General features: G+C 38.4%; 1 protein-coding gene across 4 annotated transcripts in view; it reads left to right on the forward strand.

Annotated features, from left to right (window-relative positions):
- RAP1A (RAP1A, member of RAS oncogene family) overlaps positions 1-17,449 on the forward strand; it is a 77,918-nt gene that overhangs the window by 45,725 nt on the left and 14,744 nt on the right. For all 4 annotated transcript variants that reach the window (XM_055404068.2, XM_055404064.2, XM_055404066.2 and 1 more), the window contains 2 exons: positions 14,287-14,370; positions 16,262-16,330. In XM_055404068.2, coding sequence (XP_055260043.1) covers positions 14,314-14,370; positions 16,262-16,330 — 126 coding nt within the window. In that variant the 5' untranslated portion in view covers positions 14,287-14,313. The remainder of the gene's footprint in view (positions 1-14,286; positions 14,371-16,261; positions 16,331-17,449) is intronic.

The raw sequence follows: 17,449 nt of genomic DNA on the forward strand, positions 1-17,449 counted from the left end.
AGAAAGATACGCCATCTCCTTCCTCCTCCTTCCTTCCCATAGACTGGAATGTGGACATGGTGGTGGACTATTTTTAGCTATGTGGCACAGGGCAGTACTCTAAGGATGACAGAACAACAAGATATAAGAGCTTAGCTCTCAGACTGCGAAGCTGCCAAACCAGTCCTGAACTATCCCTTTCTACTGTCATGTGAGAGAGGAAAAAAACTTGAATTTTGTTTAAGCCATAGTAGAATCTCTTACTGTATCAGCCCAGTCTTGTATTACCTTAACCAGTACAAGAAAAGCATAAGAAGATCTAACAGTTATCAAAGCAGAATACAGATGTGAAGAAAAGTCAAGTAGAAATAATATTTGAAGAGTTTACAATTGAGAATTTCTAAAATTGCAAAACGGCATAAATTCAAGAAGTGTATCCTGAACAAGAGAGGAAAAAACAATACCTAAACTTTTGAACTGTGGTGCTGGAGAAGACTCTTGAGAGTCCCTTGGACTGCAAGGAGATCCAACCAGTCCATTCTAAAGGAGATCAATCCTGGGTGTTCATTGGAAGGACTGATGCTAAAGCTGAAACTGCAATACTTTGGCCACCTCCTGCGACGAGTTGACTCACTGGAAAAGACTCTGATGCTGGGAGGGATTGGGGATGGGAAGGGACAGGGACGACAGAGAATGAGATGGCTGGATGGCATCACCGACTCGATGGACATGAGTTTGAGTGAACTCTGGGAGTTGGTGATGGACAGGGAGGCCTGGTGTGCTGTGATTCATGGGGTCGCAAAGAGTCGGACACGACTGAGCGACTGAACTGAACTGAACTGAAACATGTCATAGTTAAATTTGCACATAATCAGGAATCTTAAAAATAGTCTGAAGAAGACAGATTACCTTTAAAAAAAGATCTACTATTAGACTAGTTTATTAAAAGGAAAAATTGAAACGGAAACCAAAAGAATAACTATGGTGTGCTAAGAATAAATAACTATTAAAGCTAAAATATCTTTTAAGAGTGTAGGTACATAAAGTTTTTAGAAAAATTAAACGTTTTACCACCAGTAGAATATCATTAAGAGAAATTCTAGAAGATACACTTTAGGTAGAAGAAAGAGATCCCTGATGGAGGCTCTGAGATACTCTTTGGAAAAGAAGAAAGGCTAAATATGAAAGAGCCAGACACTCAATCTAAATTAGAAAAAGGACAGAATAAAGAAAAGAAGGAAATAATAGACATAAAAGTAAATGCTAAAGAAATATAAAAGAAACCAACAATGAAGAATCAACAGAGCCAAAGTTGATTTTTAGAAAAAGACTAATAGAATTAATAGATCTACTAGGATGGATCAGAAGAGAGACCATAATAAAAGAGATGTAACTACAGATGCTACAAAGATTATTATAAACAAAAAATATATAATTACTAACACATTTTTTAAGGAATAACTTCAAATGGTAGGTTATTGCGTTTGTTCCATACTAGTATTAAACCTTTCAAGACCACTGATCAAATTTGCCAGAAATTTTACTCCTGAAAAAGTAATATGGTTGATTAAACATTTTAATCCTTTATCTGAATTTGTAGAGAATGTCAAGGGTACGATGAATGGAATAATTGTCTCAGTCATAATTTATTAAAAGTTTTAGTAAAAACTTATTTGGGGATAACTGATGGGTGAGTTTCTTTTAGAATGGTAGTATTTGTGATCCTTTTTAATATATAAAGAAGGAAGTGTCATTTAGTAAAGAAATGTACTGTGCCAAGTTGCTTCAGTCATGTCCGACTCTTTGTGACCCTGTGAACTGTAGCCACTAGGCCCCTCTGTCCATGGGACTCTCCAGGCAAGAATACTGGAGTGGATTGCCATGCCCTCCTCCAGGGGGTCTTCCTGACCCAGGAATCGAACCCATGTCTTTTATGTCTCCTGTATTGGCAGGCAAGTTCTTTACCACTAACACCACCTGGGGAAGCCCTCAAAGAAATGTAAGAACCTAAGAAGCAGTGGAGACGTTGTGCTTTTAAAAGTTCTTCTTTTAAGTTTTCGATGCCTGTTCGAAAAAGTGATGGTTCGAAAAAGTGATGGCACAGTACTGAAAATGATCTATAATTTAGTGTTTTCTTTCTTTCTCTTTTAAAAAAATATTGTCACCAGCTCTGTAGTTCATATTCACACTGTTCAATTGATTGAGACAGTGTACTTAAAGAAGATGCTGACTTATAGGGACAAATTCCTTATTTTCTGGAGGAGCAGTAGAAATAGTAGTGGTCAGGGAGCTCACCTCAGTGCTCTGTGATGACCTCGAAGGGGTAGGAGGCTCCGGAGGGAGGGAAGATATGTAAGCATATAGCTGATTCTCATTGTTCTACAGCAGAAACCAACACAGCATTATAAGGCAAGTATACTCCAATTTAAAAATATATATACATATATATATTTATATATACATATATATATTTATATATATACATATATATATTTATATATACATATATATATTTATATATATACATGTAAACACACACACAAATAATTTGAGTTTAATTCCAAGCTTAAAGCAAACTGGAAGCTTTCCCAAACATTAGAATTCCAGCTTCTCTTGAAAATTTGTGAGATATGATCGTATTGGAACTGCATTCCTTTGTGGTGTTGGGGAAAATAAAGCCATAGACAAAAGGAAAGAAGAATTAGTAGTGGTCACCTCTGTGGATAGGCACTGTGAAGCACACCAACACATAACAAAGTCTTAGATTGATAGACATCTGCAGGCCTAGAGAGCAACTGGTACAGATTACAGCAAGCTCCAGGAAGGATTTTGACGGGAGCAGGGGAGAGAAGGGTATGATATTGATAGATTATCTGACAAGTTTGGGTAGAAAATGTTGGTAGACAATTCCAGAATAAACACACATTATATGAAAAAGGAAATGTAATCTTAGTATATTATTTTGCTGTGTGTTTAGAGAGCTAGAATTCTCACCTACCATAATAGCAATATCTAAAACTAAAAATAAAGAGATAGAAGTATAAATATCTTACTCAGAAGTATGGAGAATGTTCAGAGAAAGAACTAGAAGTTGGAAGTAGGTGAAGGTTTAGGGCTTCCCTGATGGCTCAGATGGTAAAGAGTCTGCCTGCAATGTGAGAGACCCAGGTTCAATTCCTGGGTCGGGAAGATCTCCTGGAGAAGGAAATGGCAACCCACTCCAGTATTCTTGCCTGGAAAATCACATGGACAGAGGAGCCTGGCAGGCTCTAGACCATGGGGTCACAAAGAGTCGGACGTGACTGAATAACTAACACACTCACTCACACACTCTCTCACACACTCACTCACTCACACACACAGATACAGTGACTGCTCTTTTTATTATAAGCCTTTTCATAATGCCTGTTAGTAGTACTAATTAGCATATATTACTTTTAAGAAAGTGTAAGACCTAAAACTTTTGCAGAGGAAACAGAATGAATACAGAATTTGAAACTATCATTTGAAAAAGGAAATAGGACTGCTTATTGAAAAAGAGGTTATGGTTGGGGGAAATAGCTGTCCTCAAATATCTGAAGGAGCGTAGCCTGGGAGAGGAATTCTCTTTATTCTGTTTAGCATCAGAGTCAGGGGCCCAACAAGTAGCCACTACAAAGAAACGGCAATTTAAAATTATCCAGAAATGGAATGTACTCTATTTAGTGAGCACAGAGTTCAAAGGAATAGATGACCGTATCTAGAGATGTTTTTAGAGTGAATTGCCACAAAAGAAACGCTTACTGTAGTTCAGGCATTCTGTTGTTAAATACTGAATTCAGTATTTAAAACAAGAAAAGACAAAGCCAGCTATTAATATAGCATGTTAGAAGATTTGCTGCATGCAAGATAAGTGTATTGTTTTCTAAGTTTGTCATCATAGTCTTCATAGAATAAACTTTTATCATTTGTGGTTTGCAGAATTAGGATTTAGGAGGATTTCTTTTTATTGGGATTACTGATCTATTTTGTCTTATTCCTATACCCTTCTCTTTACCTTTCTTTCGTGTTGTTTAGTTTTCATTTTGTGACTCTGGCACTGTTCAAGTTTTCTTTGCTTGTTTTCCTCTAGTGATTTTTAAGTTATATGTAATTTAGTTGTTGACATTATATTTTTCACGCTTTGATTTATATTTTTTCAGTATTTGGAAAAAGATTCAATATCTTTATGCTCTTCCCAAGAAGAGAAAGACTTTAACATGCCTTCCTTTCTGTCTTCTCCCAAACTAAAAGGTTGAGATAATCACAGTTTTATTTTCAGATTTTTGTACTTATTTTACAGTGATAATCAAATACTTAGCTATAATTTTTGCTGATATATATTTTTATTATCATTTAGCTCTGATCCTTTACTTTCCATCTTGATTTCTTCTTTGACCCATATATTATTTAGGATTGTGTTAACTTAAAAATATTTTGAGATTATATATTTTTGTATTGGTTCCTAATTTAATTGCATTACGGTCAGAATGTACACTTTGTATGATTTCAGTCCTTTGAAATTTGTTTAAACATGATTTATGGCCCAGCATTGTCTGTCATAATAAATGATCCATATGCAATTTAGAAAAATGTATAATTTGCAGTTGCTGGGTGTGGGGTGTGGTGTTTTATATATGTCATCTGAATTAAGTTGATTCATTATTTGGTCACATCCTTAATATATGCTTACTGACTTTATCTTACTTTTCTTTCAGTTATTGAGTTTGTTAAAATCTAATCCTGATTTTGTGTTTGACTAGTTTTCCCTTTGATTCTGTCAACTTTTGCTATACATAAGTTTTGTCTTGCATTTTAATTGTCATTTTTCCTTTTGAATATGTACTCATGTAATTTATGATATTTAGGTTATCCATTATTTTCAGTTTGTCCATCTGTTCTTTGTTCTTTTGTTTTTTCCTTTCCTCCTTCTGTTTTTAGTAGTCAAACCATTCAAAATGTTGTGGCTTAAGACAGTAACCGGGCTTCCCGGATAGCTCAGTTGGTCAAGAATCCACCTGCAATGTAGGAGACCCTGGTTTGATTCCAGGATTGGGAAGATCCGCTGGAGAAGGGACAGGCTACCCACTCCAGTATTCAGTGGCCTTCCCTGGTGGCTCAGCTAGTAAAAAATCTGCCTGCAATGCGAGAGACCTGAGTTTGATTCCTCCGTTGGGAAGATCCCCTGGAGAAGGGAAAGGCTCCCCACTCCAGTATTCAGGCCTAGAGAATTCTAGTCCACGGGGTCACAAAGACACGATGGAGCGACTTTTACTTCAACACAATAACCATGTATTATCGTCCATAGTTTCTTGAGTATGGAATTAGGGAATGACTCATCTAGGAAGATATGGCCAAGGTCTCTCCTCTGAGTGTTGCAGTCAAATGGTGTCCGTCTGGAATTATCTTCTTCGTTAGTAGGTCTCAACCGCTGGGGCTCCTCTGGCTGCTCTGTCCATCTCTGTGGTTTTTCCCAAGTGGCCCCTTCAGGGCAGCCTTTTAGCTCTGGGCCCAAAGGCATGACTTCAAATAGAGATCCAGGAGGAATTTCTGGCACCCTTTCTAGCTCCAGAAGCCATACAACATGACTTCTGCATTATTTTATTTTTAAATTTTTTATGATTTATTTATTTACTTTTTGGCTGCACTGAGTCTTCATTGCTTTGCATGGGCTTTCTCTATTTGCAGCAAGCAGGGGTGCTTCTCATTGTTATGGAGCACAGGCTGTAGGAGTGTAAGCTTCAACAGTTTTGGCTTGAGGGCTCCAGAGCACACATTCAGTAGTTTTGTCTGGGCTTAGTTGTTCAAGGCATGTGGTGTCATGCCAGACCTGGGATCAGACTCGTGTCCCCTGCATTGGTAGGCGGATTCTGAACCACTCGATTGCCAGGCAAGTCTCTCCAGGGTCTTTTATGTAGATTTAATAGCTTCACAGTTTCTTCAAGGATATTACATTTATTTTACAGTGTTTTATAGATCCTCTTAATTCTGTTTTCTTTGGCTTTTGTTCTGCTGCTTGTTGAATTTATTGCCTTTTGTCAGATTTTACTCAAATCAGTGACTAATTGTCTGTTCTTTTTGAGAGTCCCTGCTTGCCTCTTCTATTTCCAGGAGCTTATCTTCTTTCATTTGGTAAGGGGTAGGAAAGTACTGTTGAGCTGAGCTACCTGGTTTTAGAGTGTGAAGACTAATTTATAAAGTTCATTTGTAAGTATATTCAGTTCAGTTCAGTCGCTCAGTCATATCCGACTCTTTGCTACCCCATGAATCACAGCACACCAGGCCTCCCTGTCCATCACCAACTCCCGGAGTTCACTCAAACTCATGTCCATCGAGTCGGTGATGCCATCCAGCCATCTCATTCTCTGTCGTCCCCTTCTCCTCCCACCCCCAATCCTTCCCAGCATCAGAGTCTTTTCCAGTGAGTCAACTCGTCACATGAGGTGGCCAAAGTATTGGAGTTTCAGCTTTAGCCTCAGTCCTTCCAGTGATTATGTCTGATTATTTTATCCCCATATATATCCTCCCCCCAAAGTACTAGTCTTGAGAAGAACAAGAGGAGAAAATATCTAGGAAGATACTCTCTCAGTGGGATAGTACTATGACTTCACGTTACAGAAACGATTGACTTTTCACTATGATGTACTATGAGGAACGTTGTTCTTTATTTTAGAAAATTAAGTCTTACCATCATTTCCATATTACTTACCACCATCCCCACCCATCCCCAATATGTTGTGGTCAGTTGTCAGATTTAAAATATTCACAGCTTCTGTAAATACTTAAATATAACCAACAGTATAACTGCTTGTTAAGAAGTTTCAGTGTTCCTTAATGTAAAACATTTTTTATCCAAAATTTCTTGTCACAACTAAATTTGCTTTAATTTTGTTTCATAGGTTCAGTTGTACAGTAGAAATCATTTCATCTTGTAATTATTTAAATATTTAAAAACAGAAAAAGCAGGTCTATTTGTATCACGGGGAAAATCGTTATGTTATTTTCTGAAATTTAGAAGTAGTTTTACTGAAGTTTGAAGCATGAAAAAATTGTTATATTATAACTTGAGCCATAGTGTTAGGGATTCAAGATTGACTTAAAATATAAACATAGTGTAATGTTTATTCTTATCCTCCTTATTTGTCGGGGAATCTTAACCAGAGTGAGAAATTTTCTGGTGCTGTGTTGGGAGTGCAGGGCACAGGAGATTTCCATAAAAAGGCATGGGATTTGCTTGGAAGAACATAGTGGTTTTCTAACTTGGCAGTAATAAGTTAGAACTAACCCCCTTTAAAAAGAAAATATTCATCTACATTATTCCTCATTGGTATTTGTATGCGATTCCTTAGCTGTATTATTCTTATATTTGCATGTGTGCATATGTGTATACATTTACAATCCATGGTACTTATTTGGTGTAAAGAAAATTATTTTTCTGTGCTTACAAAACATGTGAAAAATAACTTTGTAAGTTGACTGTCTTGCTCCTCGAGTTGAGAAACGGGGGCCAAATATTTTGTTGTTATAGAATACCCAAAATAATTTGGCCATGTCTGCGTGCTTTTCCCCAAATGCTATTGCCCTAGGAGGCAATTTGGGAAGCATAAATGAGCCTTGCTATATAAGGATTCCCTCTCAAAAGATACACATTTTTGGATAAGAGAGATGATGAATTTACCTCTTGTTAAAATGACAGTAACCCCCAGACTGAGAATCACTTGGGAGCCTGAAAAGGGGGTTAGGGATATGGGGATCTGTCTCTTGTGTTTAATAGTCAGCTTTTTTGCACTCTTAGAAATGAAAGGATTACTTGGTACTGCTGCTGCTACTGCTAAGTCACTTCAGTCATGTCTGACTCTGTGTGACCCCACTCTGTGTGACCCCATAGACGGCAGCCCACCAGGCTCCCCTGTCCCTGGGATTCTCCAGGCAAGAACACTGGAGTGGGTTGCCGTTTCCTTCTCCAATGTGTGAAAGTGAAAGTGAGGTCGCTCAGTCGTGTCCGACCCTTAGCGACCCCACGGACTGCAGCCTACCAGGCTCCTCCGTCCATGGGATTTTCTAGGCAAGAGTACTGGAGTGGCTTGCCATTGCCTTCTCCGATTACTTGGTACAGATAAGAGTTAATAGGATTACTAGTATCCAGCACAAACATCTCCCACCTCATTTATTTCTCAGGTTCCTGTTCATCTGGATAGTAAAATATGGTTGTTTCTCAGAGTTCAGTTCTTAGCTTTCTTCTGTTTTCACTGAATTAATAAATTCTCCTTGTTTGATCTCATCTGCTATGGTTTCAACTACTACCATCTTTTTGTAACACCCACTCCTAAGTCCTTATTGGTTTCTACTGAGCTTCCAGACTTGGTCTGTCAGTTGTTTACTTGCTTTTCTTATAGGAATCTCAAGCTTAATTTTTGGCAGAAAGATTTAACTTTCTTTTTAAATCTTCTTTTATATTTCCTATCTTAATTGGAGGAGGTATGCCACCAGCCCCCTAAATTGCCCAAGGTAGATATCTGAGAAGTATCTTGACTGTTCTTCAATCCTTTTAATAAAAGCCTCAGTAATAACCTCTAATCAGCTATGGAGTTTGTCAGTTTTACCTTCAGAAAACCACTGCCCGCCTTCAGCTGTACAGCTACTATACAGGCCTGTGTCATTTCCCAACTGAGCTATTACAGTAGCTTCCTGCTATTCTGTCTCTGATCTCTCTTTTCCTTTGATCTCCTTTATATACTTATCAGTTTTCTATATTATAATTATATAATATTTGTGTATACATTACTTTAAAAAAAAATCATTGTTTTCTCCTCATTCAGTTCAGTTCAGTCGCTCAGTCGTGTCCGACTCTTTGCGACCCCATGAATCACAGCATGCCAGGCCTCCCTGTTCATCACCAAATCCTGGAGTTCACTCAAACTCATGTCCATCGAGTCGGTGATGCCATCCAGCCATCTCATTCTCTGTCGACCCCTTCTCCCGCCCCCAAATCCTTCCCAGCATCAGAGTCTTTTCCAGTGAGTCAACTCTTCACATGAGGTGGCCAAAGTATTGGAGTTTGAGCTTTAGCATCAGTCCTTCCAGTGAACACCCAGGATTGATCTCCTTTAGAATGGACTGGTTGGATCTCCTTGCAGTCCAAGGGACGCTCAAGAGTCTTCTCCAGCACCACAGTTCAAAAGCATCCATTCTTTGGCGATCAGCCTTCTTCACAGTCCAACTCTCACAGCCATACGTGACCACTGGAAAAACCATAGCCTTGACTAGATGGACCTTTGTTGGCAAAGTAATGTCTCTGCTTTTTAATATACTGTCTAGGTTGGTCATAGCTTTCCTTCCAAGGAGTAAACGTCTTTTAATTTATGGCTGCATTCAGCATCCATGTGATTTCGGAGCCCAAAAAAATAAAGTCTGACACTGTTCCCACTGTTTCCTCATCTATTTCCCATGAAGTGATGGGACCAGATGCCTTGATCTTTGTTTTCTGAATGTTGAGCTTCAAGCCAACCTTTTCACTCTCCTCTTTCACTTTCATCAAGAGGCTTTTGAGTTCCTCTTCACTTTCTGCCATAAGGGTGGTGTCATCTGCATATCTGAGGTTATTAATATTTCTCCCGGCAATCTTGATTCCAGCTTGTGCTTCTTCCAGCCCAGCGTTCCTCATGATGTACTCTGCATATAAGTTAAATAAGCAGGGTGACAGTATACAACCTTGACGTACTCCTTTTCCTATTTGGAACCAGTCTGTTGTTCCATGTTCAGTGCTAACTGTTGCTTTCTGATCTGCATATAGGTTTCTCAAGAGGTAGGTCAGGTGGTCTGGTATTCCCATCTCTTTCAGAATGTTCCACAGTTTATTGTGATCCACACAGTCAAAGGCTTTGGCATAGTCAATGAAGCAGAAATAGATGTTTTTCTGAAACTCTCTTGTTTTTTTGATGATCCAGCGGATGTTGGCAATTTGATTTTTGGTGCCTCTGCCTTTTCTAAAACCAGCTTGAACATCTGGAAGTTCACAGTTCACGTATTGCAGAAGCCTGGCTTGGAGAATTTTGAGCATGACTTACTAACATGTGAGATGAGTGCAGTTGTGTGGTAGTTTGAGCATTCTTTGGCATTCCCTTTCTTTGGGATTGGAATGAAGACTGACCTTTTCCAGTCCTGTGGCCACTGCTGAGTTTTCCAAATTTGCTGGCATATTGAGTGCAGCACTTTCACAGCATCATCTTTGAGGATTAGAAATAGCTCAACTGGAATTCCATCACCTCCACTAGCTTTGTTCGTAGTGATGCTTTCTAAGGCCCAAATGACTTCACATTCTAAGATGTCTGGCTCTAGGTGAGTGAACATGCCATCGTGATTATCTTGGTCGTGAAGATCTTTTTTGTACAGTCCTTCTGTGTATTCTTGTCACCTCATCTTAATATCTTCTGCTTCTGTTAGGTCCATACCATTTCTGTCCTTTATCGAGCCCATCTTGGCATGAAATGTTCCCTTGGTATCTCTAACTTTCTTGAAGAGATCTCTTGTTTTTCCTATTCTGTTGTTTTCCTCTATTTCTTTGCATTGATCGCTGAGGAAGGCTTTCTTATCTCTCCTTGCTATTCTTTGGAACTCTGCATTCAGATGCTTTTATCTTTCCTTTTCTCCTTTGCCATCGCTTCTGTTCTTTTCACAGCTATTTGTAATTACCTACCTTCAAATAATATTACTGTACTACTACAGATATAACGTAAGAACCTTAAACATCATTCTTCCTGTTCCCTTCCTTTCCTATGGTATATTAAGTGCATGCTGGTGAACATTTTTCCTCTCCTCAGTTTTTCTTTCTTTTTTGGGGATCTGAGAGGATTTTTTATTTCACTTTCATTTTTGAGGGCAAATGTATTTTCTTTTCTCTTGCCTATCTTCTTGACAAAATCTATATATTTTCATAACTTTGTTCTTCTATATCTCAACTTTTTCTTTGGGCTTCTTGTGATTTTCTCTTTTTGACAGCTTTCAGGAATTTGATTATTGTGCCTTGTTCTTTTTTTTGTATTTTACTAAGGAGAGTACTCATTGAATTTCTTGGATCTATGGATTTATAATTTATCAAGTTTTGAAAGTATTTTATTATCTATTTTATTTTTCAAATCCCTCCCCCCCTCATTCCAGTTACATACATGTTAGCCTACCTGATAGCTGGATATTGTCCTGTGGTTTTCTTCTTCTTTTATTTTCCTTCTTCCTTCTCTTTTCTCCCTCCTTCCCCCTCTGTCTCTCCACTCTTTAGCCTCCTCCTCATCAACTTTTTTCTATCTTTATCACAGTTTCTTTGAAGTTTCCTTCTGTAGTGTTTAATATACTGTTAAGCCCATCTGGTTATAATTCCATTTCAGACGTTATTTTTGAACACTGAAAGTTCATTTTGATTGTTTTTTATGTCTACCATTTCTCTCCTCGGTATATTTTCCTTTACATCCTTGAGCATATTTATCATATCAGTTTCAGAGTTCTTACTGACTAATTCCATTGTCTCAGTTCTGGGACTGTTTCAGTTGACTCATTCCACCCTAATTTCAGGTCATATTTTCTTTGTCATCTGTATTAATTTTTTTGGATGCTGTGGACATTGTAAATTTTATATTATTGAATGGTGCAGTTTTTTTTCTCCTTTAAAAAAATTTTGGACTTGTCCTGACAGGCAGTTTTCTATGGATTGACCCAATCCTTTGAGGCTTGTTTTTAAGCTTTTTTTTTTGAAGCATGTAGAGGATTTTTTTTCTTGAAGAGATCTCTGGTCTTTCCCATTCTGTTGTTTTCCTCTATTTCTTTGCATTGATCGCTGAGCAAGGCTTTCTTATCTCTCCTTGCTATTCTTTGGAACTCTGCATTCAGATGCTTATATCTTTCCTTTTCTCTTTTGCTTTTTGCTTCTCTTCTTTTCACAGCTATTTGTAAGGCCTCCTCAGACAGCCATTTTGCTTTTTTGCGTTTCTTTTTCTTGGGGATGGTCTTGATTCTTGTCTCCTGTACAATACCAAGGGAACATTTCATGCAAAGATGGGCTTAATAAAGGACAGAAATGGTAGGGGCCTAACAGAAGCAGAAGATATTAAGAAGAGATGGCAAGAATACACAGAAGAACTGTATAAAAAAGATCTTCATGACCCAGATAATCACGATGGTGTGAACACTCACCTAGAGCCAGACATCCTGAAATGTGAAGTCAGGTGGGCCTTAGAGAGCATCACTACGAACAAAGCTAGTGGAGGTGATGGAGTTCCAGTTGAGCTATTTCAAATCCTGAAAGATGATGCTGTGAAAGTGCTGCACTCAATATGTCAGCAAATCTGGAAAACTCAGCAGTGGCCACAGGACTGGAAAAGGTCAGCTTTCATTCCAATCCCAAAGAAAGGCAATGCCAAAGAATGCTCAAACTACTGCACAGTTGGACTCATCTCACACTCTAGTTGTCATGCTCAAAATTCTCCAAGCCAGACTTCAGCAATACATGAACTGTGGACTTCCTGATATTCAAGCTGGTTTTAGAAAAGGCAGAGGAACAGAGATCAAATTGCCAACATCCGCTGATTCATTGAAAAAGCAAGAGAGTTCCAGAAAAACATCTATTTCTGCTTCATTGACTATGCCAAAGCCTTTGACTGTGTGGATTACAATAAACTGTGGAAAATTCTGAAAGAGATGGGAATACCAGACCACCTGACCTACGTCTTGAGAAACCTGTATGCAGGTCAGGAAGCAACAGTTAGAACTGGACATGGAACAACAGACTGGTTCCAAATAGGAAAAGGAGTACGTCAAGGCTGTATATTGTCACCCTGCTTATTTAACTTATACGCAGAGTACATTATGAGAAACGCTGGACTGGAGGAAATCCAAGCTGGAATCAAGATTGCTGGGAGAAATATCAATAACCTCAGATATGCAGATGACATCACCTTTATGGCAGAAAGTGAAGAAGAACTAAAGAACCTCTTGATGAAAGTGAAAGAGGAGAGTGAAAAGGTTGGCTTAAAGCTCAACATTCAGAAAACTAAGATCATGGCATCTGGTCCCATCACTTCATGGCAAATAGATGGGGAAACAGTGGCTGGCTTTATTTTTCTGGGCTTCAAAATCACTGCAGATGGTGACTGCAGCCATGAAATTAAAAGACGCTTACTCCTTGGAAGGAAAGTTATGACAAACCTAGACAGCATATTAAAAAGCAAGACCTCACTTTGTCAACAAAGGTCCATCTATTCAAGGCTATGGTTTTTCCGGTAGTCATGTATGGATGTGAGAGTTGGACTATAAAGAAAGCTGAGTGCTGAAGAATTGATGCTTTTGAACTGTGGCGTTGGAAAAGACTCTTGAGAGTCCCTTGGACTGCAAGGAGATCCAACCAGTCCATTCTAAAGGAGATCAGTCCTGGGTGTTCATTGGAAGGACTGATGTTGAAGCTGAAACTCCAATACTTTGGCCACCTGATGCAAAGAGCTGGCTCATTTGAAAAGACCCTAATGCTGGGAAAGATTGAAGGCAGGAGGAGAAGGGGACGACAGAGGATGAGATGGTTGGATGGCATCACCGACTCGATGGACATGGGTTTGGGTGGACTCCGGGAAATGGTGATGGACAGGGCGGGCTGGCGTGCTGCGGTTCATGGGGTCACAAAATGTCGGACACGACTGAGCAACTAAACTGAACTGAGAGTATTTCTTTTACTCTAGGGTGTGTTTAGTGAAGTGAAAGTTGTGTCCAACTCTTTGCGACCCCATGTACTCAACAGTCCATGGAATTCTCCAGGCCAGAATACTGGAGTGGGTAGCCTTTCCCTTCAGGGGACCTTCCCAACCTAGGTCTCCCTCATTGTAGGTGGATTCTTTACCAGCTGAGTCAGCAGGGAAGCCCTAGTTTGTTTACTTCTGTACTAAAGTATGAATGGGAGAGCCCTGGTGGCTCAGCAGTAAAGAATCTATCTGCCAGTGCAGGAGGCATGGGTTCAGTCTCTGGGAAATCCCATGGATAGAGGAGCCTGGCAGGCTACATCCATGGGATCACAAGAGTCAGACACAACGTAGCAACTAAACAACAAAACAAAAAAATATGAGGATTCTGGGATTTCACATGAATTACCTATTTGTCAACAAAGAAGACCTCTGGACAGAACTCTGGGTCATTTTCAGGAAAAACAAAAATGAAAATCTCATGTTATTTTATGTAACAGTTGTATGTTCTTAGGCTATTCTTCAGTTCAGTTCTCAGCATGTTTATTAATCTTTGATTTTTTTTTTCTTTCAGATTGTCAGTATTTAAACAGACCACATCATGCGTGAGTACAAGCTAGTGGTCCTTGGTTCAGGAGGCGTGGGGAAGTCTGCTCTGGTAAGTTAGCCAGCTCACTATAATGAATTAATATAATACAAAAAGGACATTCATATTTTCTTGCCTTACAATTTCTAGTCACTAAAGAGAAAAAGTGGCATTTTTTTAATATGCCTAGTATCTGCCTCACCAGGGGGCACAGACTCATTCAGTAACCATGGATGTGTATTTTTACAATGGTGGCTCGTCTTTCATTTACCAGATATTTATTAACTACCTATTATATGTCAAACATTAGTATTCGTGATTTAAAAGAAAGAAATTATTCTCATTTCTAAGGAATTTACATTCTAGTGGGGAAGACTGATCATTAAAGGTACCAGTGGAATAATTCCTATTCTACCCCACCCCAGACTTAAGTAACATAAAGGTCATTTTTTGTACACATGCTGTATTTATTTATTATTTATTGCGCTTGTACACCATTAGACTCTAAAGTTACAACTGTGAACAAAATAGTCTTCTTCATAGAGATAAGAAAGGAAATTAGAGATATTACAAAAGAACAGAGACTATTTCTGCAAGGTTCAGTAAGTTACAAATAGCATATCAGTCACTTCCTTGAGAATAGAATTGGAAAAAGTAATAAATAGGTTTAGTTATCATTACATATGCTTTTGTGTCTTTGGCAGTTTTTCCTATGTCCATGAATTACCTTTTAAAAATAAATTAATTAAAAATAGAAATCCATAGGAATTAATGAGGTTGTCTAAGGAGGGACTGGCAACCCACTGCAGTACTCTTGCCTGGAAAATCCCATGGACAGAGGAGCCTGGTGGGCTGCAGTCCACGGGGTCACTAAGAGTCGGACGTTGACTGAGCGACTTCACTTTCACTTTTCACTTTCATGCATTGGAGAAGGAAATGGCAATCCACTCCAGTGTTCTTGCCTGGAGAATCCCAGGGATGGGGGAGCCTGGATGGGGAGTCTGCGGGGTCGCACAGCGTCGGATACGACTGAAGTGACTTAGCAGCAGGGAGGGACTAGAGAGAGAAAAGTCAGGACAGGGCTCTGAGTACCTCTCAACCTTGAAAGAGTAGGTAGGATTGAAGGATCCAGGATGGAACAATGTATCATTGTACTTGGATATAAAGAGTACCTTTACATGACTAGCAGAAGTCATAACACAGAGGTAGCTGGTTGTGTTCAAAGCAGCTTCAGTAAGGTGATGAAGCCATAACCATCCTGGGTGGATTGAAGAGTAAATGAGAGCTGAGGAGATGGAACCACTATTACACATAGTTGAAGCTGACTATATTCAAGTTGACCTATTCAGTTCAAGCTAAAATAGTGTATAAAATATTTCTCTGGCTAACTGAAGTGTGAATGACAGTTGAATCTCAGCTGGCAGATCAGAAAAATAACTACTGCTGGGGTGAATATGAAATGTGACTGTGAGTATAAATTTAATACACTTAATAAATTTTAGTTCCCTCTCCCCCCCAGCCCCCACCACAATTAGAAAGCCTTTTTCAGAACTTTTTAAAATTTATGACTTTCACCTCTATCCTTTGAGGGCATGAGGTAAAAATTGCTATAGATATATAAAGGCGGGTAATAGGAAACACTGATAAATTTTCACAGTTTAGTGAATGAGAATCCATGTCCTTACGTGTATCCTGGTTGTATTTTAAAACTTAATATAGTAATTATTATAGCAGTGTAATGTCAGCTGACCATTTTTAACAAGACCACCTCCTTTCATAAATATACTCTTAATTATGAATATGTCCTTATATGGAAAATCAATGATACTTTATATTTGCATGTTCACCCAGAGTTTTCACATAATTTCACTTAATCTTTACCACTTTGTGACGTTAAATGACCTATAAGAGGGGCAGGTTTTTTTTCGAAGTCCTTAACCTTTATCTGCTTTTTTTTTTCTAGACAGTTCAATTTGTTCAGGGAATTTTTGTTGAAAAATATGACCCAACGATAGAAGATTCCTACAGAAAGGTAAAACGTGAAACTTGTATACACATGCTTACAAGTATCCATGGAATAGGTTTTTTGAAAATAGTTTTGAGAAATGATACGGATACTCTGTATCTATTTTTAAAAGTTTCATCAAGATAGAATACTGCTTAACTATAGGGAGCTCTGTGTTCTTACTGATTGTTAATCTTTCTTTAATGTATGCATTTAATGATGGGAATTTTCTTAATGTAGAAAAATTGCATATAAATAAGTATATTTTTTAGGTATTTTTAAATTATTTTTATGGACTAAAATTAAGATCACTTTATGACTGAAGTTATACTGTGACTGAAAGTCATTTTTATTTAGTTAAATAACTTCAAAAATATTTCATCTTTAGACTTAAAAATTCTATATTTGGATTCTGTATAGATAAGGGTGGATACATGGCACTGTACATTTTTATCCCAGCCCATAGAAAGCACAATACCAAGAGTCAAACTGCTAACCATGGACTTTGCATGATGATGTGCTGATGTAGGTAGGTTCATTGGTCTCCCTCATGTGCCACTCTGATGCAGGTAGAATGCTGATACGGAGGAGGCTAGCAAGGAGCAGGAACGGGATATATGGAACTCTGTACTTTCTGCTCAGTTTTGCTGTGAACCAAAAACTACTCTCTGCAAAGTAACACTTAGGAAAATAAATTTCAGTAGTTGGTCTTGACAAAAAGTACTGTTTTATTTAATTATAAGACTAGCTAGAATTGTGGAGAACTTTCATGATTTTATTTCCCAAGTATGTTATGGGGTAGAAAAGACAGTGTTGTAAGAAAGCCTGGTAGGCGCCCCCATCCAAAAGATTAAACCTGCCTTTCAACAAATAAGAAAGGGCTGTGTTGTCAGATGTTTTAGAATTTACCTTATTCATTGAACATGCCCCCTCACAGATTGTGCAGATTATTATCACCTTAGTCCCATAAGTGGTGGAGTGTGAGTTTGTAGAACTGCCCATGGTCCTTTTCATCAGTCCTTTATTTGACACAGAAGCAGTTTAAAATAGTCCTTAGGTTAACAAGTTTATTTTTAGAAGACAGTGTTGCATTACTGAAATTTCCCCCAAATAAGTTGCTGGTTAAAGCTTCAACTATAAACGGAG

Source organism: Moschus berezovskii, chromosome 4 (assembly GCF_049115385.1).
Source record: "Moschus berezovskii isolate FMDL1 chromosome 4, NW_MosBer_1.0, whole genome shotgun sequence".
Lineage (NCBI taxonomy): Eukaryota > Metazoa > Chordata > Mammalia > Artiodactyla > Moschidae > Moschus > Moschus berezovskii.